Consider the following 24551-nt stretch of genomic DNA (forward strand, 5'->3'; position numbering starts at 1 on the left):
AAAGAAAAACCCCTGATTTATGTGATTATGTCACTGGGACATTAATTTCAATGTGGTTAGTAGCAGCTGTTGCTTAGTTCTTTCAAGTTTGTGTGTTCTTCTTTAGAAAATTATTTTCCTGGCAACTACAGATTCTGACATGTCCTCTGACACAGTTGAATGGTTAGAGTATCACAGGTGTTTCTGTAGTTGTTTTTGTGTTTGGTTTTTTTATTTTTTTTTTGTATTAATTCCAAGTAGTTGTCTTATTTTAATGCAATATGCTTATTTTTCCAGATACTTAATAAATAGTATGGAAGAAGAAAGATGCTGCACACTCAGCAAATAAAATACAGAGGGGACACTTTTAAATATAAGGCCACCTGGAAGTTCAAGGCAGCACATGTGCAATACACAGAAGACTCTAGCTATTGTAGTAAAAACAAAGAAATTGTGATTTATTTCTCCCTATATTTATACTCTTCACTGAATTTCATGTAGCAAGTGTTAGAAATATCCAGGGCATACCTTACTACTGATGCCATATGGACTTGGACTTGCTCTGTTATTTCAGAATATGTAAATCCTAGTCCTGTTGAGGTGAAATGGGTGTTTGATATTTCTGGTTATAAACTCAGCTTCATTTCCCTTGTGAAGAAAGGGTTTCTTTTGATTCATGCTCTATCAGGACTTAGAAAATTAGAGGTTAAATGTTTTTGTTGTGTTCTAGACAAGCTGAATAAACTTGAGAAAATAATTTATATCCCTCTGTTCCTAAAGAATATAATTTGTAAAAGTGTGGAAAGCCCATTATTTTTATAGCTGACAAAGCTATCACCAGGAGGGGCTCAAAATCCCTGGTGACAGACACCATGGAAAAATGGATTTGTAACCAAGGAATCCTGTCCTTCAGAACACTAAAACAATCCTGGACAAAGTGAAATAAAACATTTCAAAGGCAATTGTTCAGCCTGTGGGAACAGAAGAGTTACCTTGTACCATTTTATCCTGAACCATAAATGTACCATTTATCCTGAACCATATGTATCCAACTGTGTATAACTGAACTTTTTCCAGTTCCACTTGGACCCCAACCACTGTGTACAAATGAGATTAAATAAACAAATAATATGCATACATAAACTTCACCTTTTTTTTTTTTTTTCTTTTTCTTTTCTTATCTCCAGTGGTATTTTGGATTTTAAGATTTTATATTTTTTTTTTTAGTGCAAGATTCTATTGAGATTAAATTGTTTAAAGTTGGGGTGTTTGAACAGCTTTCTGTTGTTGCCAAGAAGCTGATCAAGATGCCAAATTTGGTATGATCTGTTCTGATCTGATATTACAGAATATTCATTCCTATAGCACTTTGGAAGAATGATCTAATATGTTCCCAGAAATTTTAGATTATAAGTGAAAGTTTCAGATGCTTTTGAAAAACTTATTCCCATAAAAATTTTATTCCTAGCAAAGATTATAGGTACTAATTCTGATTCAACAATGGTCCTATTTCATATCAACTTTTACTAGGTACTTGTTATGACCACTTGATTTCTCTTAAACCACTTGCCCTTTAGGACATTTTAATATAGATCCCTGGTATATTGCTAAAATAGCAAGGGGAGAAAAGGGGCTTTGAGTAGTCATTGGAAGTAGGAGGTAGCAGCCCATAAAAGTGATTCTCAGAGGAAGAAGGAAGGAAGGAATATAAAACACATTAGAGAGTGTTGGCTTGACTTGGCAATCTTACAAAATTTGAAGTAGTTCCGGGGCAGTTTCCACACTTATTGAGTATATAACATTTTTCAAAGCTGTCCTGTTCTGAGCCAGAATTTATGCTAATGAAGAATAATTGTCTCTTCAGTCATGTTTTCCCCTCTAGCTTCATCTTCCATGATTTATTTTCACCTAAAGATAGTTCAGAGTTCACACAGCTCTTTTCTGGGAATCATTGCACAGAAAACGTGACCAAACAATGCTGAGTGTATCATTTCAAACAAACCACTTCTAAGATCTCAGTGACACTAAAATATTATAATAAAATTAAATAGTGCGCAAAGAGGAACATAGCATATACACATGAGAAGTCAACAGAAAAGAAGCTTGAAAAAAATTTATTTAAGGCTATAATTTAATACCCTTAAAGCTTAGCCTTTTTATAACAAAGGTTTTAAGAGGGATATTCACTTCTCAGGCATTTGTAACTGCCAGCCCCTTATGAATAGCATATATCATTGGTAATTGAATAATTTGTGTGTAGAAGTAAATTTTTTAGAAAAATAATTTTATCCTTAAATATAAATGGAGTTACTTTAGTCCTAATAAATGGAAAACGTGAAGTTATTGAACTTTCACAGTCTTAAAGCTGTTAAGAAAACCATCCCTTAGACAACAGGTTTTCCATATATAAACCTTTGGCAACACTAAACTATAGTACAATTATTTCCTGGCATGCAAGGTGACATAGCTTTGTTACAACAAATGTAAATGACAGAATACAGATTTCAGAATCTCTTAATAACTGGCAGCTGATGAAATGAAGACCTTCATTTATCCCATTTTATTCTTCGTTTTTACTGGTATTCTTCCAAAAGGTCTCTGGGGAAAAAAGAAAAGAAAAAAAGCAGCAGCAATTAGGAAATATTCTACGTCTCCCAAGATTTATGAAATATGTGTTGAACATATTTTTTCTGTTTAAGAGTGAGCAGATGTTAGTTTCACAGACCCCTCAATGCCTTTCTCTAATAACAGATTGAAAACAATTATTCCTAAAGGAAAAGCAGTTTAGTAATTTCTAATGTATTATTTGCCTAAATTGTTTGTTGCAATGCTGAATTACAAACATAAAATAGTAACAGTTTAATAAAAACTGTATTTTAGCAACACTTTCTAATTTTTTTGTTAATTTTGTTTCAGATTTGCAATATCAATTAGTCTTTTTGGGTGCTTTAATAATGCAAAGGGGATATCCAACATGTTAAACTGGCAATTCACACGTGTCTTGAGTTGGCATTTAATTACTATTTAAAATGCTTTGTTATTTTTAACAAATAATTCCCAAATATTAACCTGTTTGCAGGGCTGATTTAGAAAATGCTGCTTTGTCTACATATAGGCAAACTAAAGCAGGGTTCCTAAACAGTCACCTGTCAGGAGCTCAGGTTACAGCACTGCTCCCTAATGACAAGCCACAGATTAAGGCAGTGTTTTATATCACAGTCTTTAAAGAATAATCAGTTTGGTGTAATTTTACCAATAAATATTTTTGATTTTATAATGCCCAAGCAAAGCAAAGTTTTATTTTTCAGTAATTTAATATGACCTTATTTCTGGTAACATTCAGTGGCAATGAATGTAATTTTCAAGTTAAATAGAAAATTATTGGAGAGGTTCACCACTGATAAAAATTCAAATAATATTTGGAATGAGTTCCATTTAGTATCTTATCTTTCTTCATCTGTCTGTGACAAAGTTTGCAACATACTACAGATATATCAATAGCAAAGAGAAAAAATAGTAGTATTTTCCCCAGGTGTGACAAATGCATTTTAAACATCAGTATATTAAGAATAGTATAAAATTCAGGCACCTTTGGGTAACTTTTGTGTTAATTAGCCATTTTAGGAACTCTTTGGCAGCCATGTCATCAAGAACTTTGTTGATATCACTGGTGAAAGTGCCATCTGCATGTCTTCGACCCATTTCTTCAGCCAGAAGAGCTTTTTCTGGGAAACTTCAAAGGTAAGAAATTATCAACACTGTGCAGATCAAAACAAACAAGCCATTCAAAAGGGCCTTATTACAGGTTCTAATGCACTGCACATTCCCTGTCATTTTAAGGAGTTAAGGGTTGAGCCTGATGTTATGGCTCAGTACAGCAGGATGCATGTCAGAACATCTTTTGAGGCATTATTACCAAAACACACAGCTGTTCCTTCCAGTGAGCCTAAACACCTCTGTAGCAGTTCTGAAAAAGCCATATATGCAAAAATATATCTCAGTCTGCAATGTCTATGCTATATATATTAGGCACCAGTACATTTACTAAGAATTTTTATTTAAGAAATACCACTACTAAAACATTATAGTAAAATTTTCATACTTTTTTCTGTTTTATTTGGACATAAGGCCTATTTTTTTACTTAAAATTGTATTTCCTAAGAAATCTTATTTTTAATAAGAACTATTAAGAGCAGCAATATTTTTTTTTTTGTTTTTTTGCGGAAGGGTGGCTGAAATAGCTCACTTAAAGCACCTGTATAAAACCTATGTGCTTGTTTGATGTAAAATCATAGAATGTTGCATTTTATACTTGGAATCAGATCCTGATTATTTTTCCATTCATTTTTTGGCTGCTGGAAAACCAGTTTGTCAAAATCAGAGTTTGATTTAGAAAACTTTCCTCTCTTGTTTCATCCCAGCAAATATAGGAAGATTTGGATGGATTTCATTAAGGTGGGCTGATGTGGAAGCACCCTGGGTCCTGGATTCAATGACAGGCAAACTGGTTCATTTCGAGGAAGGCTATATACAAGTTCAACCACAAATAGTACTAAATATTGGAAAGCAGAAGGGTTGTCTACAATTAATTGCCCATCTAGGTTTCTAAGTTCAATTGAGGTTGTATTTCACTCAAATGGATACAGAAATTCCCTATTTCTTCTCATGAAAATAAAACATAACTGAAAAACAAGTGGAAGTCTGAACATAACTAGGAAGGGGAACCAGGTTTTCCCCTCTCTGTATAGCTGACCTAATTTATTTAACTCAGTTTTTTTCAGGAAATTGTCAATATTTACAAAACTTACTTTTTCCTATTTAGTCTTCCTTAACTACAACACGCAATCTTGTCTTCCAGATTGTATTTTATTATTATTTATTATTATTATTTTTTTTATGTAAAGTGAGAGACTTACATAATACTTTACAGCTGTTAGAATATTTAATCAGAGGATGAACTGAAATCCCTGCCCCAAAGAGCTTACAGTCTAAAGGCACAAATAAGTACAGAACAGTTAAAAGGTGGGGAGTGGCAGCTGCATGGTGCAGCTCCTAACCATGCAGAGTTGGAAATAGATGAGCAAAAGATGCCTGCAGGAGACTGAAGGCAATGCCGTTCTAAGTGTAAGACCATCATGACAAAAGATGTAAAGTCACGAGGGAGTACATGAAGTGGATAGGGTAGAGAAATCTGCAATGAGGATGTGGAGAACAAAATAGAAATTACAGAAATCATAGGTAGGCAAAACCATTACTGGAGCTTTGTGTCCAGGGAGCTGCAAACCATGGCAAAAGAATCAGAGACATCTTTAAAAGGAAGATAAGTTATAGCAAATGATAGTTGTTATGGCAGCAGTAGCTTGGGGACACTCTGAGAAGCATTGGAAGAAGAAAAGAAGTTATTAGTTACTGCTGGGAATGATCATCAGCACGCAGTACACCTGATAACATTGGAAATATTGCAGAGGAAAAGATGGACTGTAAAAGGAAACAAAGAGAAGGCAATTTAAGATGACACTGACTTGAATAATCTCAATGACAGTTAAGGAGACTGTAAGCTATGTTACATGAAGGGGAAAGGTCATAGTTAAAGGAAGAAGGTCTGGTTTAGTTTTAGATGTGTTGACCTTAAATAAAACTTGACCTTTTAGAGTATGACAGCATACTGAACAGGTTTTAATCTGTATTTGAACTTAATAATATAAAGTGGTAGTCAGTCACCAACAGAATATCTTCTAATACAAAAGAAAGACATGAAGTATAGCAAGAATGATCAAAAACACATCAAAGTTTCATCTGACATGATTTCTAAGCCCAAATACTAGGCAAAATTTGATAATAGGAATGGATGGATTCTTACTCTCTTCTTCCTCGTCCATTCACTAACCAAGCAATGAACTCTTTGGCAGCTTGACCTTCCAAGTAAGAGGTGATGTCGCTGGTGTAGGTGCCTTCAGCATGTCTCTCAAATTCAGCGTGGCGCTTGGAGATTGCATTGCTGAAAGGAGAGCAGTACCACAGGAGCAGACTGTGTAAGAGTGTAACTTTTGAACAATCTTTATTGATTTTGATTTACTACTTGCCAGAACAGCATTTCTATAGGAGAGAGGGGTTCTTTTTGCACCTCAAATTGATTTTGACATATTTTTTTATTGTTAGGTTTCAGTTCTGAAGGTATTGCCTGTACTGTGCAATACAGTTTTGTACAGAGATTGCTGAACTAGTTCTGAACAACTCCAGGTTGTTCAGAATACAGCAATTAACAACTGTATTGGAATGGTCTTACTTATTAAGTATGGGCTAGAAACTGTATTGTATTATACAGTTTTTATTGTATGCTTTCTGTTGCCCTTTGTTAAATGCTCACCCTCCCTTCACCTTCATTATTTCTGAGCCAAACTGTTCAGACTTAATTCCTTTCAAGTTTACATTTTGAGTTGTTTTATGAACACCTTTTAAATCATCACTCTGACCAAGTCATAATCTTGGAAAACTTTCAAGCCTGATCAACTCCATCTTATTAAAGACATTATCCTCTCCCTCCCTACACCTCATTGTGGTTCTTTCTCTGATATAACACAATATTATGTTACAGTGGCTCTTGGGAGGGCAAACTGCACTAAGAAGTAGACATGTTATGGAATATTTTCCATAAATACATTTCCTAGCATTTCTGTTTCAAAATTTGTTAATTTCTGCCCAAATCTAGCTTTTTCTATTATTTTTTCTTCTTGGGATGTCACCATTCCTCCTAATTTAGTACCATCTGCACTTTTCATCAGCATGCTAACTAGAGTTGTTTGGAACATTTTTAATGAAATGTTAATTTTTTTGAGATATGCAGTTTAAATGAAGCAGAAACATTATTAAAAATTTGTTATTAATATTGACAGTGTGAATGTAAGGGTCTTTGTGATCTGGGCTATCCTTTTTGGATTTTCTGATGAGAGAAATAATTAATATAGGTATTTTAAACTGTTTTGAATAAACACTCAATCTCTCCGTTATTTATTTAAAATTTCTAGTCTCTCTAAACCTTTCCCAAAGACACAGTCCAATTCTGTCCAGAAACAGAATTCTGGCCTTCAGCAGGTCTTCTCCTTTCTTTAATAAATGGTTTATGAAACATGGGACTGAGTGTGTAGGGCTAAACATTGCATCATGATTATTCAGCTCTCTGCAAGTTTTCCTGCCCATCTTCCTTTCAATAATCTTCTCACTGTTTTTTTATTCTTCAACATAATGTGGCTGGTTTTGTTGATTTTTTTTTTTTAATTCAGCCTTTCTCTGTACCAAGTTTTTCTTTGATGTTATTCTCTACTCCCCTTGATTACTTAAAATGTGCTTTCCTAAAATGTATTTTCATCCTGTTGCATTCCTTACATCTACAGCTATAGAACACAGGTACAGGAATAAATCACATAGAGACATATCCTATTTCCTTGTAAAAAGCAGGTGTGAAATAATGTATTTGATTGATATCTCCTTGGTTGTGGTAACCTTTCAAAGATCACTAGTTGTTCTCTTTCTTGTTTAACTGAAAATGAACTCAAAGTGGTTTAGAATAAATAGCAAGTTGTGACAAATAGAATACCTTGAGAGCTGGTCAGGGACTTTGTTATTTTCTTTGTCTTCCTGTGCTTGTTGGCTGTAGTGAAATCACACAATCATTAGATCATTATTACAGTACACTGCAGAGCCTGCTTAAGTTTTTATTGGTTATTATTTGAATATTATAGTAAATCCCCATGACTCATAAACAAATATTATATTAATTTAATTTCAGACATATGAATTTAAATTAGTAAAATGTGTAGAAATTGTTACTTTATACTTTAAAGACTTCCACAGAGATTTAAAGCATTAATATAATAGATGTCTGGATTCTTTTTGGACAGATTTTCTCTAGAAGACAACACGGACACACTTGTAAATTATTCTTGCTCTCACCTTGCTAGCTTGAGTTTAATCAAAGTGTATTTGGAAAAAAACATGCCAGCTTATAGTGATGATAGTGGTAAATTATCCAGTGGTCAACAAAACTTAGGCTTCAGCTCTCTTTTCACAAATGGAACATTGGGATTAGAGTGCCCAAAGATAGGAAAGTTTTGTTAAGGCCCAATGGCCCAGAATGATATTTATATATCTTATTCGTATTGAGCTTAATTGATTCACTGAGAAAATCTGCCTCAAAGAGGCCGAGACAGCCTTTTTAGGTGTCATATAAGATACTGCACTTTGATTTAGCCAAATTATTTTGATTCATTTAGCATGATTCTCATTTCTAGTAATATATTAATATTCTGATAATGGCTGGACTTGATCTTAGAGGTGCTTTCCAACCTAAATGATTCTATGATTGTATATATAAATTTTCCTCAATCACTTTACTTATTTGAGGTTTATCCATGGTCTGGGATGGGAAGCTGATACCAAGAAACAGAATTGTCTAGATTCTTGGCTGTTTCTCTTTGTGGAGATCTGTATCAATGTGACCAAAATGCTTACCCATTTCTTTTAGTGCTCATTAACCATTGCACAAAGTCCTGAGCTCGTCTGGTGTCCAGGTACTTGGTGTAATCACTGGTGAATGTGCCTTGTGAGTGACGTTTCACTTCATTCAGCTGTCTAGGTTCCTCTATTGGTTCAGAATGGGAAGCTTTGAATGATCTGTGAAAGGTTTACACCTTGTTAATCTGCAATGGTTGCAGTACAGTCTACAGGTGCATTGATTTTTCTTTTAACAATAGTATTTTTTACTCCCACAAAGTGGAAGCAAGTGGCATATTGATTAGTAGCTGTCTGGTAAAAGGAATTTGTAGAGCAGATTGGACACTGCCCAATTACACAGTCTTCTTAGATAAATAACTTAGCTATTATTTTAATACCACAAATTTCTGTGCTAAGATTTGCAACATTAAAAACCCTGTTGATTTCAATGGTAGTGCAAGTACTGCGTAAAGCTCTCTTTAAATCATAGTATGTCTGGCTTCAAAGTGTAAGAAAACAAAGTTCAGGCCAAGTATTTGTAAAAGTTTGGTCTGAAGAATTTACCTTGATTTCTCCTCTGTATCCTGAAGAGGATTTTGCCAGCTGCCTTGAACTATCATTAAAAGGAGACCAGCAACAAAATAAATGCTTTTCATTTTCATTGCCTGTCAAAACAGAAATAAAGCAACAAAGAAAAGTGTTATAATGTTTACATATGTCTAAATCAATTGCATCGAAAAGAGATATTCTTAGTGTTGATCTAAACATGGAGATAAATATAAAGAGCCTTCTAGGACGGGTTTCATGTCCAGTGGACATTTTAGGGCCTTGGGTAGACATTCAAAAGTTGTAGTTTCTGTTCCAGTCTTTCAGCTCTAGTCTGTATTCTAGAATGCCAGGAGAGCTGAGAGCAACTGCATCCTCACTGTTTTGCAATGTGAGGATAAAGGTCTGTTCTCTCCTTTACTTTCTGTTCTGCTGATGGCTAGCACTAGATTTGTAGTACTGTTCTATTGTAAAACTGGGCTAGAGATTTGGCTGTGATTTCTTTTCCCAGGTCATTCACTAGAGAAAAAACAAAGCAAATCTTTGTCAAGAATACTGTCACATTAGCAGCTCCCCATCCATCTTTCTCATAGAAGTTGCAATGAGTTCATATCAGCAAAATATCACAGGAAATAATTTCATCTTGTACTTGGGCTAATACTTGTGTATTTGAAAAAGCCCTTCTGCCATCCATGGCATTTTCCTATGGAGGTTTGTGATACAGTCTGAAAAACAAAGGGAGATATAACAATGAGTCCCTTGAAGCAAAGTGGTAGCAAAGTAAGACCCAGTCACAAAACACTCTCCCCAGTAAATATAATTTGTACCCTTTTCCTGTGGCTCCACTGCAAGAATTACTTATTGAAGCTGATTTACTTACTTCTTATTTATAAAATAAGGCAGTCTGAGTGAAAATACATAACTTCTCTATTGTAATGCCCTGTCACAATAGGCTGAACTTAAATATACTATGGGCAGGAGGAAGTTTTAGAAAATTATGAGGGAATGATGTGAAGGTGCATATTAATCCATTTTGAGATTGAGACTTGGCTCTGCACAGAGCAATGCAAATGGGGGGGGGGCTACATGAACACCTCTGAAAAGGTAATTTCTTGCATAAAAAATTTTACTGTTGTAGGACTTCTACTCTGCCTGAGTTTTAGGAGAATCTTACTGAGAATACTTTTCTAGAGTACCTCATTATCAGTATCAAAATACTTGAGGCAATCAAAATCTTAATCAAATATTGATCAAACTCAGGAAAATAAATGTGTAGCTATAATATTTTTGATGGATTTTACTTTAAGCAAATGGAGTCAGTTTCCCTCTCTCCACCAGAAGCTACTGCCAGTATTACTCATTTTTTCATCAGTGTCTCGAGACTCATTTCTGCCTTCTGCAATGTCCTGATATATAAGAATTGACCCCTTCACTTGAACATATCCTGCTATAATACCAACATATACCACAGTAGTCATGTAGCCAGTCTTATTAAAATCCTAGCTGTAGTACTGAACTCTGTTTTCACTGTTTTGTTTGGAGCTGTAATTTGGTGGTGCAACACTGACATCCAATGTTTATCTCAAGGAATGCATAATTTCACATTTCATAGGCTTCTAGCAATGGAACAAAAGCTCTGCCTTTTCTTTGGGAAATGACTCTATTGTGATCATTTCAAAATGGTTTGATTGACCCCTCTGGTAGCTGATACAGCTGTAAATGAGTTAACCTGGACTTGGACACCAGATAAAGTCTGGCTATTACAGCATACATAAGTAAATTTGCCCTGTTTAATAGTCCCAGTTTACAGTTGTCAGTAGCTTTATTAAACTGCTATCCAGATTAGCCATAAACCCAGGTCACTGAGGTGGAGCGAAATATCCAACACCAAAAGCTTTTCTTTTATATAAAAAATAATTTGTTAAAAAATAATTCAAAGTCACTGCAGCCAGTAAAGAGATATTCAGTGATTTCAGTTTATCTTGGCTCTAAATGGCCTATAGAACTTTCAGATGTGAACAGTCCCAGTGGCTACTTTATTCCTTAAGTATTAAGATTAAAGTTAAATGCATTTTCAGCTTCATTCTAAATTTTTCAGAATCAAAATGGTGATGTTATTAAAAAGAAATATGTATAAATGCAGTTTTTGAAATTTATAAATTTTTTAAGAATCCTTATTAATAAAATAATATTTTTCCAAAAACTATTAGCCTTCTGTTAAATAAGTTCTTAAAAAAAATTAGCATCAGTTCTGTTTTTACAGCATTTAGTATTTGCTATTGGTAAGTTAAACCAGCAACAGCAGTTCTTGACAAGTTAAACAGGATACAGTTTTAAAAGAAGAAATTTTAATTTTATTCTTGTTAATATAGACATTCTGTGTTATACAGAAAAATATATTATCAGAAAAATAGTATTTTCTTAATTTATGCTGGATAAGCAATTAATTTCTCAATCAGAAGAAAGGCTTTATTTGCTGTAAGTTATTTAGGTCACCAGTAGATACTGCTAAAAACCATGGAAACCTATTGTCAAGGTTCAGGAAAACTGAAGATAATCTTACACAGGATTTTTTTATTCCTATGCTTATTAGACTGATGAAAATATTTTCATTTCTTTCCGATTGAAAATGAAAAATTAAGACATCTCAGTTTGAACCACCAAAAATAGGCAACAAATATACCTCTCAAATATTGATCAGGTATTTATTTGAATATTATTTCCTTGACCAACTTGATTTTTCTAGTTTTCTAATATATTCTATTATAGATGTAGATTTTTTGTACTATATACAATTTAAACTATCTTAATTTCATTGAGTTTTCAAAAAAATCTTTTAAAAGTCACATTTGTATCTATTTCCAGTTAAAAAATAGAAATTATGAAGTTGCATTAAAAAAGCATTAAAAAAAGGAAATATTTTCATATGAACATGCATGAATGAACAAAATAGGTTTCTATTGAAATGAAACTGTCTGCAAACAGTAGTAATTTCTAAAAATAAACAAATTGCTTTTTCAGGTAGGTGTATTTTACCTACCATGCTATAATGCCTTGTGGAAAGTTCTGTAAAACCCAACAGTTTTAGTCTAAGGAATTCCATAGTAGGATGGAAGACTAAATTAATTATATGCAATAATAACAATAACTATTGAAAGGCTTTAGTTTTACTTCTGTGCTATAAAATTTCCTTTTCTGATCTTACAGTGATATGAAAATAATAGTTGCTTGAGACAAACTAATCTAAAAGTGGGGCAGTGGAGTGACAGTCTGTAGGGTGACAGAGTGACAATCTCTCTTGGACAGTTTTAAATCAATGCTACATAAACCCACTGAATTTGTTTACATGCTTCTAACTTAATCCTAATTGATTCATATTTAGGCAGTATCTATAAGGAGTGAATAATTTTAAACTCACATCAATTAAATATTTCTACAGAAGATACTAAAGGAGATAAAAATATAAAAATCAGTAATCGTGTATCTCATTTAAATTCTTACTACAATGCTTGTCTGTCAGGTTCTCATGGTTAATCTTCCTTCTTTCAATTAATTCTGCAACACAAACTGTTGATTTCCATTTTTCGGATCATTTTCTGTTGAAGTAATCAATACACCAAAATATTTAAATTATGATGTCATTAACTCCAAATATCAGTGAGTATAACCTCAGAAGAAAACACCAATTTGCTGAAAGATCTGCACCTCTATTGCAAACTTTGGGCAACAAAACTCGGCTTTCTCAAATAAATAACTGGTAGTTCATATAAATCTTACCTTATTATACTTAGAAGTGATACGTGGCAGTTGCAGAAAGAGCTACTCTCTCTCCTGCAACTATGGCAAGCCTTGAGGATCCTGAGCTCTGCCTAGCTGCCTCTTTTGCACAGACTTATATATATACTGTTCAGCTCTAGTAAGCATTACAGGAGTGCATCATTGCTGACAGTTTCCTTATTCAACTTTCAAAAAAAGTCATCATATTTGCTATTCATTTCATTTGATAATTTTACAAGCAATTTCACACATTCATTCTGCTTACTTTATGACATCAATGCTAACATGGATTTGCAGAAGGAGTGAGGTAGCAATGTCCAAAGTAGTAAATATCAAACAGAAGGGCATTAACGTGACAAACAGTGGGCAAAAGGTGCCTGGGATCGAGGCTGCAATTTCTCCAATTTCTGATTTGCAACATTTAATATTTAGAATCTCGATTCTATCAACATCAATAGCATTGTTTTCACTTACCAATTTTAAATCAGAATTTATAAAATTAATCCATTGTTAAAAATAAGCACAACTTTAACAAAGCCTTTGAATGGTTCTTCAGGTAATCTTGTGCCAATATAGCAAACATGAAGAGATGTGAAATATTGCAGTGATGGCTACCCACTACGCCATGCCTGGCACAGGTGACATTTAAAAAAGTTTTGATTACCCTCAGATGTAAAATTCCAAATTTGTAAATGCTATTGTAAGAAAACTCATGCTGACTTGAGAACTATATGCCAAACATTCACTAAAAATTAAGTTTCACATTGTGGCCTATAGATTATGCAAGATAAACCATTTGCTCACATTTCTATTCCCTACAAGGAAAAAAATTAAACAAAATAAATTTGAGGTGTGTACTGTTGAGATGTGCCTGTTTGATGCAATTATTCTTCAGTGGAGACAATTTCATAGCTCTGGTGGGGCAGCATTGCCAAAGAAATCATGGTCATCCATGCAGTGACAACACAGAGATTGAGGTAGGGGACAGAGCCAGGTGTGAGGAAGGTTCTGGAGTCACAGCACACATCTCACTGAATATTAGTGACAGCCTGTGCTCCAGCCTGGAGTGCCTCACGGTCTGGTTTGTGGCACAAGGCACAACAAACCTTATTTCCCTTAACACTGCTCCTTGAAGCCGACAAAGAATGCGCTTCAGTGAGGCAATTTTCTGCTGACTGACCACAGCCAGATTGGCATAGCCCATAAGATACAATTGAGGTAGTGTATAAACTTAATAACCATGTTAGAATGGCAAACAAAATTTACTGGATCCTTCCTAGAGCTCTGTCCTAAATACCTGTCTGTGGTACCACGGTAGGGGTTCAGGGAAACATTAAGTCTCATTACACAGTCCACATCATCAAGTTTAATTTTTGTGAGGTGTAATTTTTCCATGCCTTTGAATCAATCTCTGAGATTCGTGGTTTATTTTTTCCATTTCTAGTCCTCGGGGTGGGTCAGCAGTCCTGCAGTACCGGGGCAATGCAGCAGATGGGGATCAGAGGGCCCTTTCCGCCGCCCCTGCACCAGCACCGGCGCACACGCTTCCCACGGACCGCTACAATCATCTCTCTACACGCTGAATTAAAGGTACTTTGGAAAGAGGCAATACGGAATGTGAGACACCATCTTCTCCTCCAGGAAACAGACAACTTTTGTCTTTTTGTTTATCTCAGTTTTCTTGTGTCATATAAAGTTCCTTGTTTACAGTAGGATGATTCCAATTAAAAAAAAAAAGATAGACAGAGCATCTCTGCACCTGGTTGGGCAGGTTGTCACAGAGCTGCATCATCTAGCAGGTCATCTAGCATCTAGAAGATGACTAGTTACCTGTTTTTCAAGTGATACACAGAAAATAAAATGTACAGGAAAGAAGTGAACTGCCATCAAGAACTATGAAACCCTCAGTTGCCATAACTGAGTCTATAGTATATATTTCAGGAGCACAGCAAAGAAGAGTTTCCAGAAAAAAAGGAAAATTATGTCAAGTGTATGAGACATGCACATATACTCAGGTTTGTTGCTCTCACATTTTAAAATACACTGGTTAGATGGTACCTCTTGGCAAAATCAAGGGCAACCTCACTGTCCTCTATATCATTGTCCTTAAATGAGACAATACTTTGAGTCAGGCTAAGAGAGATGCTGAAAGTGGCCTGCCTTTGGGAAATTTTCATGTTTCTCATGATTCAATTGGAGTGGTTGTGTTCACTCTATCTGGAGTTTATCAAGGTTTCCTGTACCATCATCTGATTAAAATTGTCAAAATTTGAACATTTTAATGAGTTAGGAAATTGCTGGCTTTTGACAGTAAAAAGTAAAAAAATACTTATCAAATTCTTTCAAAAAATGACATCCTCAAATTCTTCTGTGTATTTCTTCATTACATATTTATTACTACTGCATTATTATCCATTACATGTCTAAAGGGAGAAGGATGTATCTATCTTGGGGTATGACCACAGGCACACACCCTTTACTTTGTGATATTATGCAGAAAGCATTCTCTCCTAACCTTGTCAGCTGTGAGTTCAGAGGGCTGGGCTCTGCAGCCCCTTTCATTTTGCTATCTTTGTTGCACGATAATCACAAAGAGCATTCCCCTTCTGAGAATGGGAACTAATATAGGAGGAACATATGTGTAAACACATACACACATAAAAAAACCACCATGTTACATCCATAAACATGTGCTTGTAGATAACACACACAGTGTGTGCCTATGTGTGTATACAACTCCACAGCCACACTTCAGGGAGCATAAATGCATTTCTGAATTGGAGTTTGGGGTCTCTAGACCTTTCCACAGCATGCAGCTCCGTGCTCTCTGCCAGGGATGATGGGAGGTTTGTACCTCAGGAGCCACAGTCATTGTAACTGAGCTGCAGCCCACACTGTCTGCTCACATAAGTTGGAATCGCTCCACTGCAAGTCAACGGAGCTGCAGCAATTTGCGCAAGCAGAAGAGCTGGCCCAATATGTACTAGTTGTTTTACATTCTGAGAAGACAATGTTCATAATTGAAAGTAATACCAAATGCTCTTAGCAAATTCTATGAATTATTCAGATTAAATATAGAGCCTTCAAATGACTCTATAAAATGTTCTAAACAGCTGTGCCTTGTAATTGGAACTGACTGGCAAACTGGGAACTAACTATTGAATGCAGTCTGAATTGGACTTGATACCTAAGTAAAATGAGTATAACACTAACCATATTCTAAAACCTGACTGGTTTTCTGCTAAATTTCTCTTCAGGCCTTTTCTTCCTTACAGATGCAGTAATTCTGTGTGAAAAAAATCCTGTAGGTCTGTGTTCGAAGTATAAGGATTGCAGGTTCTTTCATGTGCACAGCTCACACGGCAAAAATAAGGTAGATGATAAGAACAGGTGGAATCAGTGACTTTCTATTATTTACATACACTTCAGCCCCTAGAATAAAGTGATCTTTCCTTTTCAGCTCTAGCTTTAATTTGCAAAAGATGGAAAGAATTCATAGTGGAAACTGATTTGAAAACAACTGTATTTGTGGCTATTTATCAAGGGCTTGTCTACCTAATTCAGAAAAACTACATCCTATCTTCAGAGGCTTAGATACCTTGTTTATATGATAGGTATTGGAAGACTCGTGCTTCATTGTCTGAAGTGGTATGTTTGAGTATCTGAAGTGTGAGGGTATTATCCAAAAGAGAAAAGAACAGAAAGTGCTCAGCATTTTTTGAAAACCAGATCCTCTAAAACATTTTAAAGTGGGAAGAAAACCTCTTGTCATAAGAGCTAAGCTTAATTCAAATTGTGTCCTAGTGTTGGCTCTTACACATCATATTCTGTGTTTGCAGTATAGTTATATATACTTTTTATTCACAACTTTGTTAGCTTCACCCTGATACCTCAGGACAAGCCCTTTTAACTTGAACTACTGAAGATCTGTTACAACAGAGTCTATCCTGTAATATCTTAAGGCTCCTCTCTCTGATTGGAGTGGGGCAAATACCTGTCCAGTGAATGTTTGGGGTAATGCTTGTAACATGTATTGTGTCTGTAGACAAGGCAGAATGGAACATGTTCTCTTTCTAGAGGAGAAAAGGCTTGGGAGAATCTCATCACTGTATATAAATATCTGAAGGGATGATATTTTCCAAAGAAGAGTGAGCCAAACTATTTTCGGTGGTGCCCAATGACAGAACAAGAAGCAACAGGCACAAACTGGAACATGGAATGTTCTGCCTGAGCACAAGGAAGCACTTTTTTACTATGAGGGTGACCAAGCACTGGCTGTGGTGGCCCGTGGAGGCTGCAGAGCATCCAGATGGCTTTTAGATGTTCAAAAGCCATCTGGACAAAGTCCTGGGCTACAGGATGTAGGTAGCCCTGTGTGAACAGGGAAGTGGGATAAGTAGGCCTCCAAAGTTCCCCTCCAACCCCAACCATTCTGTGATTCTGTTAAAGTACGAGGGCAGGTTTGCAGTGCTCTGCACCATTTCTAGTGACTGAGTGTGATATTACCTGTTAAAAGCAAAGGCCAGCCAGCAATCATCTGATGTTCATGTATTTTTAAGAGGGTTTTTTTGACACTCACATAATCCTAGGACATTTTCTCCCAGGTCATCAAAACACATGATTTCTCTATCATAAAGCTTCCAGGTTAGACATTATTTCAGCAATTCAGTGTAAATGTCACACTCTGCTGGAGACATATTCCCATTCTTTGGCAAGAACACTGTGTAAGGCAAAGAAATTAACAACATGAAAAACAATGAAGGAAAAATGTTGGCAGCAACTGCACTTCTTTTTATTTTTTTTTATCCCCACAACTGCTGCCTACTAGCCAAAGTAGATGGTGAACAGTTTGGAAGATGTGTACTATGATTGCTTTAGGAAACAAACAGACCCCAGGGCAGATTAATAATGAAATAGCTAATGCACCCCTTGAGAAAGAGGTACCTTCTGTTATTTTATTTGACTGATTTTCCTGAAATGTCTCTTATTTCAAATACTTCCAAAACCTTCAGACAACAGACCTGTGGGCAGGGTGTGAACAACACATTGCATCATTTTATTACTTACAGTACTGACAAAGGGCCAATCTATCTGCCCAAATTTCCAGAATTTAGAGGATTTTCAATAGAATAAATAAAATAAAGGTGCAGAAATGGAAAGTGACCTTAATGTATTGATATTTATGTGAGATTGATATCATGCTTTTTTGGAAATTATTTAGGTTCTCATTGACATATTCAGGTATCTTAAACCTATAAGCATCTCAGATAACACTTTAATTTTTTTCTCCTTCACCGCAACATTACAATTATTTCCACGGCGTTGGATCAATAAAAGAAATTGAGAGTTAAATCTCATTATTTCAACTGAATTGTATTCCTTATTTGTAAGATAACCACATTTCTGAGAGTACTGTTGTGTGCAGCAAATGCACATAGGACCATATAATCAACATCTAATTAGGCCCACTTCATGTTATATTTGCTTAATTTTAAATTTCTTGCAGCTATAATTTTTTCCTTTAGCCATTATGGCAGTTGAATTTTAATTACATTACCAACAAAAAGCTCATTAACATCACGTAATTGGCAGCGTTTCCAAAAAAACCTGAACTAATTGAGTATTTTCTGAAGAGTTCCCATCAAAGTATAATTTAACCATTACAAACAGCTTGGCAACTACATTTGCATAAAGATGTATCTAAGGAATGTTCTCATGTGTGGAAAATCAGATTTGATATTGCCATTAACAAACGAAGGAAGCTGTTACATAGCAAATCACTTCCACATTTTAATTATTTTGGCCAAACCCCATGTTTTTGTCAAGAAAGTCAAATGAAACCCCTTGCTTTTCCACGAAGAAGCAGCAACTGGTCTCTCACTGAGAGTTATGAAGCAGCTTGCTTTGTAACAAGGCAACACAATCTATTTTAGGTTATTTTGCACTCTCAACAGCTAATAGCAGAGGTTGTGTCAGAAAGACTATGGTTCTTATGCAGAAGACTAATTCAGAATTTTTTAAACACATGACCAAGGAATTGTTTAACCTACAATGGATCTCTTGCTAATTCTCTTGTTAATAGTCTTATATTATGACAGGACTGATTTAATTACTAATTAAAAGAATACAAGTATTACAATCATTATTAGCTTCCACTATTTTTTAAAGACTCCCTAAAATAGTTGTACTAGAAACAAAGCAAAGAAAGATTGCACAATCCTTTGATCCTTCCCCTCCAGTCTGGGATGAATAACACTGAGATCAATTTGAATGCTGAGGTGATGATTAGAAATTAAAAACAGGTCAATATGGCTCACATTTTTTGAATACAGGTGAAAAACCCACTGATATATGATAGTTATCATAAGTGTCCTGCTTTCATGCTTAAACCTGAACACTGAAAGTTTTGCAGAATCAAGGTTTCAAATATGAGTTGAATAAAATTTGAACACATTCAATCCTCTCAATAAGTATCCAAACTTCAGTGTTAAACATTGTGTGTTCCTATCTCTTGGATTCTTTACAAAAAGTTGGAAATAAATTTTGAGAAACTGGGTCTTGTTAGGATGCTAATTAGGTACTTGCACTGCTTCCTTTGTCCTTTCCCATTTTAAGGTTCTAGTTAACAAATGCAATTATATTAATCTGACAGTGGGCATTTGCAATGAACCACCTTTCTTGGACTGCAGAATGTAGTTTAAACAAGTTCAAGCAAGTCAACAATAGATTTACAAGATACTTTACAGTCTGATTTTATTTTTTCTGCCAAACAGGTATCAAATGTGTCAAAACATTTGTTACAATAACATTTGCTAATATACAATATCAAAAGTGGATGTAAACATCAAGTTTAAAATTTCAAAGTTCCTGTGATCAATTCACCTGAACACTATACAACTTGGGCACTGCTGTCTTTTCATTCTCCCAAAGATGTCTCAGATGCCATAGCATACTCTGAGTTGCCCACTTATTCTGACAAAGAAAAGCATTGTTTGAGGAAGTGGGTCATATGTGTGTAGAGATGTTTGCTGGAAAGGCCTGGAATTCCATGGTTCTGATCAGTATACCACTGAAAGAAAAAGAAAAAAATAAACCCCTTATATTATGTTTTAATTTCTGCAAGAGTTAAACAGTATAAAAAATGTATTTTGTTGCTACACATAAGAAAGTGGATGGCTCAATAAAAATGAGGAGACTGATAATTTTTTTTCATCACTTCCTAATATATTCTTATTCTTGCTGAAAAAAAAAAAAATGTTTCTAAGCCTTCTGTTATTGAAGAGTTAGCATTACTGCCTCAGTACTTACAGGCCAGTTGTATCAAGTCAGGCAAAAGAGCCTTAAGATGCCGTTAGGGATGGAATCCCCTTGACCTGCTGCATGGCCTGGGTAATATGGGTAAGAGTCTTGCTTAGGAATAAGTACTGAGCTCTAAGCAACAACATTTCAGCTAAATGTTGTTTGAGTTCTATTCAAAACATCCTGCATTACATCAGGGCCATGAACCTTGTGAGTGATGATCTGGAAATGAAACACAGATATGAATTACGCTAACTCAGAAATATCTGTAACTGAACCAGAATGACTACAACTGCATACAGTATTCCAGATACTTAAGATACAACCCAGATTTGCTAGGGATCAGCAAAGGAGGCAGAAAAGGTGTAATGCATAAAAAGGCCTATAAACCCCTGTTATCCCTTTTCGGGGAGTTCATAGCCCTGTGAAACCGGACTTGGGCAGAAGATCAGTATGTTTGATAGCAAGCACACTTTGGTTATTAGCCCTGAGAGAAATGATTTGGAAGCAGAGGTTAGCATATACATCAGATCTACATTTCCCCTATTTATTTCTCCTTTGTATCCTGCAACCCCTTGACTACGTGTTTCTCTCTCTGCCTGTGCCTGCTATCCCATGCAAGCTTTTCAGAGAACATTTTTTGCTGATTCTAGATATATATTTGGATATCTTACACCCTTTTTGCTTGTTTCACTTCTTGCCTGTGGCAGGCAAGTCCAATTCCAGATAGAATCTATTACAACTAGTGACAATTCAGTCCCAGAACTCAGCTCTTTCACCTCCCTCTTTTAGCTGGTATCAAAACCACTTATAAGGAGGCTGAAATCTTATTTTTCTCCCTGGCTCATTTTAAAAGCCTCCAAGTTATTCTTGACAAGAGGAAAATCCTGCTAGCATGCAAAGGGCAAGGAAAAAAAAAGAGCAGACAAATCATTTGGGGAAGAAATTGAGAAGTTGTTTATGAAGAATAACAAATGCACTAGCAATTGCCAAATTTTGAAGCATGTTCAGTTGAACAGGGTAGTTAAAAACACTGCCAAATGTCAGATAAGCTTATTGATAAAGTTATGAACCACTTTTCAAAATGAAAAATAGTCTATTATTTACCATTGCCTGGAAATCCACCTGTGCATTAACCAGAGCTTTTGCAATTTGTGCTGAGTTCTGAAAATGTACATTATCTAAAAAGGAAAAAAAGAGAGATTGTTGAAATATGTTACTACCACAAAGCATAAAGTTATAGTGCATTTAGCTGTGTCCACTAATTATCAAGTGATACAGTTGACATTACTAAGAATGAGTAAGCATCTTATGATAGGTCATATGGAAATCTACCAAAGATCTAAGACCTGACCCAATCAAAGATAGATGCTTAATGTTTTTCAAACAAAGTGATTCTGGCTCTGTGTTTGTTCTGCCATTTGCAAACCTCACCATCTGCTGTTCCATGGATGAGAAGATACTCTACATTTTGGAAATTCTTTGCTCTTGCCATCACAGTTGAATTCTGTTGAGAGGAAAAAAGAACAGTTCAGCAACTTCAATTTAAACCACTTATTTATAGTGCTAAAAGGCTTTCATTAACTAGTAGAAAAACAATCACACAGGTGAACTGACATGACAGCAGTGACTTCATATCAACCAATCTGAGATTACAATAGAAACCATGTATATGGCTGTATATGTATGTGTGTGTGTATATCAATATATATCTATATATATCTATATATATCTATATATATCTATATATATATGTAGATATATAGATATGTATATATCAGAGGGATCTGAACAACTTAAATCAAAGACCCAAAGCCAGTTGTCTGAGGTTCAACAAGGCAAAGTGCCATGTCCTGCTCTTGGGTCCCAACCACCCCTATTCAGCACTAGGGCCATGTGGAAGGGTGGCTGGAAATTTCTCTGGTAAAAAGAGACCTGTGGGAACTGGTTGAAAACAACTGAACATGAGCCAGGGCATCCACAGGTAGCCAAGAAGGCCAGAGCCATCCTGGCCTGTGCCAAAAGTAGTGTGGCTAGCAGGACCAGAGAAGTGATCACCGCCCTTACACACCTTGAATATTGTGTTCAGTTTTGGGCCCAAGAAAGACACTGAGGTGCTGGAGTGTATCCTGAGAAGGGCAACGGAGCTGTTGAGGGTCTGAAAAGTGAGAACTCTGAGGAATGGCTGAGGGTGTTCAGCCTGGAGAAGAGGAGGCTCAGGAGGGACCATGACATTCTCCATGACTCCCTGAAGATATGTTTTAGCCAGGTGGGGTTGGCTTCTTTCCCAGGCAGCAATCAACCAGACAAGAGGATAGCCTCAAATTATACTGGAGGAGGTTTAGACTGGATATAAGGAAAAATTTCTTCATGGAAAGGGTTGTCAAATATTGGAACATGCTGCTCAGGGCAGTAATTGAGTCACCATCTGGGAAGGTATTTAAAATACATGTAGATGTGGCACTTGGGGACATCGTTTAGTGGTGCTTTTGGCAGTGTAAGATTAATGGCTGGATCTGATGATCTCAGAAGTCTTTTCCAAACTAAATTATTCTGTGCATCTGTGATCTGTGACTTTTTCTTCAGGACAGGAATACCTATAAATAAAAACTGTTTTTTTCTTACATAATTTGTATGTGTTCTGAAAAGCACCAGAAAAAAAATTAATCTGCACCATATTGATGATATCTGTCCATAAAAGGTCCCTGTGTAAGCTTGGCTTGCAGCAGGTAGCTTTCTGCACTGTGACAAATGTCTCTACACTGTCAGGAACAGATTTGATATTTAGTTTCTTTTCTAAGGGCCAATTCATACAAAGAACAGCACTAGTCATGTCATTCACAGAATGCTCTAGTTCCTGGCTACCCAGACAGCTCCACCAGGGCTGTTTGGTATTGAGCATTTCTGTTCTTCAAGTTGGGATGGAAATACATACTGAGAACACAATCCAAATCTTTAACAGGAGTGTTTCCATTAAGTTTTTTGGATGCTAATTCAGGCATTAAGTTTTTTGGATGCTAATTCAGGCCTCTCTGTATCCAGAGCTGGTGTGTGTGCTGCTAGAGGAAACTACAGACTTCCTACCAACATGAAGAAAAGAATGGCAACCTGTTCTAGGTAGGGGGAGCTGCTCTGATCATTTAGTATCCTTATGATCTTATTAACAGAGAGCAAAATTTGGATGAAGCAGTTTGCATATCTCAGCTAATAGTACCAACCAAAACCTTATTAACATCAACATTTTAATCTTTCTTACTTCAGTTCTTTTCTAGGCTAATGGTTTGCACTGGCAGAACAGCCTGACTTGTCCAAGTATGAAAATAAGGACTTCCATTTAGCATTTTTGGGATTTATAAATACAAACCCACAATTAATTACGGAGATAAGAATTTCATGGCAGTAGCTTTGCTGCAAAAGAACTGTACCATAAGAGCTGGTGGGTCACTTTCTTTCTGCACAGTTCCACTCATCCATAGAAGTGTGATTCAAATTTAAGGCAGATTGGCACAGAAACAGAATTCTCACCTTATAGTGCTCAAGATTATCGGACTTTGTAGGAAGACCCATAAATCGTTCTGTGTAGATCGATGCTGAAATTAAAGAAGAAAAAAAACTACAGATAAAGAAAGTGCAGCTATTTTGTGGCTTCAGGGACACATAGGAAATTAAATGATGTTTAACTATGTCTGTTCTTCGTTTCCTCATAACACACCAAATTTACACATATTTTAAAAATCAGCTATGAAGGCTAATTATTTACTGTTCTCCAAACCATCTTTGCAGCAATAGTGGTTTTATACTCATCTAGGTTTTGGATAAAGGTATTTAATTAATATGGCTTTATGCTATTGGGTTGAGTTCCAGAAGCCAGTTGAATAATGCAATGAGCCAATAAAGGTTCATGGTGGAAAGATGATACAGACTAATTCTGTTACCTTAAAAAGAGGAGCTGAGGATTGTGTCTGTATTAACAGTAAATATGGATATGCATGTTGTCATTTTCTTATTCAATGTATATATGCCACAACTAGAGAGAGCAGGAAAAGATATGAACTGACAAAATGGCCCCTTGTTTTGCATATCTCTATTAAATTCCTTTTTCTAACTAGAACAAAGACTGGTAACAGATTTGACAAAATAAATGTGAATAACTAAACAGTATCCATCCACCAAGAAATCAGTAGATACATTTCTCTTTGAGCTGCCTTGGTATTTGTACTTTAACTAGGAGCTGTTATGAAAATTTATGGAAAACTGACACAGCAGCTGCCACTACCAGAAGATTACTTTCTTTATGACCTTGCCTTGAAAGAGGAACTGACACATATTGAGCAGTGAAGCTGCAGTATTACAAGGATTTATTTATTTAAGGAAGTCAGAGCTTTCTGACAAAGAAGAGCTGTCATTTTTCCCTCTCAAAAGACAGGTGATGGCCATTGTAATCATTAAGGAACTGGAGT

The 24551-nt window shown here is 35.7% G+C and overlaps 2 protein-coding genes across 2 annotated transcripts in view; both read right to left on the minus strand.

Moving 5' to 3' along the window:
• Positions 1 to 2470: 2470 nt before the first annotated feature.
• On the minus strand, positions 2471 to 9131 carry GCG (glucagon). Its single transcript, XM_021528610.2, has 6 exons — positions 9034 to 9131; positions 8488 to 8649; positions 7574 to 7627; positions 5840 to 5977; positions 3569 to 3712; positions 2471 to 2577 (listed from the first exon to the last, which is right to left on the minus strand). Exons 1-6 carry the CDS (start codon positions 9129 to 9131, stop codon positions 2553 to 2555), a joined length of 621 nt encoding a protein of 206 aa, XP_021384285.1. The 3' UTR covers positions 2471 to 2552.
• A 10397-nt stretch (positions 9132 to 19528) lies between these two features.
• The window catches only part of LOC110469655 (prolyl endopeptidase FAP), a 39157-nt gene continuing 34134 nt past the window's right edge, over positions 19529 to 24551 (minus strand). The window contains 4 exon segments of the mRNA XM_077784846.1: positions 19529 to 19861; positions 21199 to 21272; positions 21526 to 21598; positions 23617 to 23681. Coding sequence (XP_077640972.1) covers positions 19760 to 19861; positions 21199 to 21272; positions 21526 to 21598; positions 23617 to 23681 — 314 coding nt within the window. The 3' untranslated portion in view covers positions 19529 to 19759.

This window comes from Lonchura striata, chromosome 8 (genome assembly GCF_046129695.1).
Source record: "Lonchura striata isolate bLonStr1 chromosome 8, bLonStr1.mat, whole genome shotgun sequence".
NCBI classification, from domain to species: domain Eukaryota; kingdom Metazoa; phylum Chordata; class Aves; order Passeriformes; family Estrildidae; genus Lonchura; species Lonchura striata.

Bases quoted from the DNA above. Each gene is read 5' to 3' on its own strand.
- GCG (XM_021528610.2), bottom strand. From the start codon at position 9,131: ATGAAAATGAAAAGCATTTATTTTGTTGCTGGTCTCCTTTTAATGATA. The intron at 7,628-8,487 runs GTAAGCATTTTG...ATTTCACTACAG, and splicing joins ATGAGCACTAAAAGAAATGG to CCAACAAGCACAGGAAGACA. The intron at 2,578-3,568 runs GTGCCTGAATTT...TTTTTTCCCCAG, and splicing joins AACACAAAAGTTACCCAAAG to AGACCTTTTGGAAGAATACC.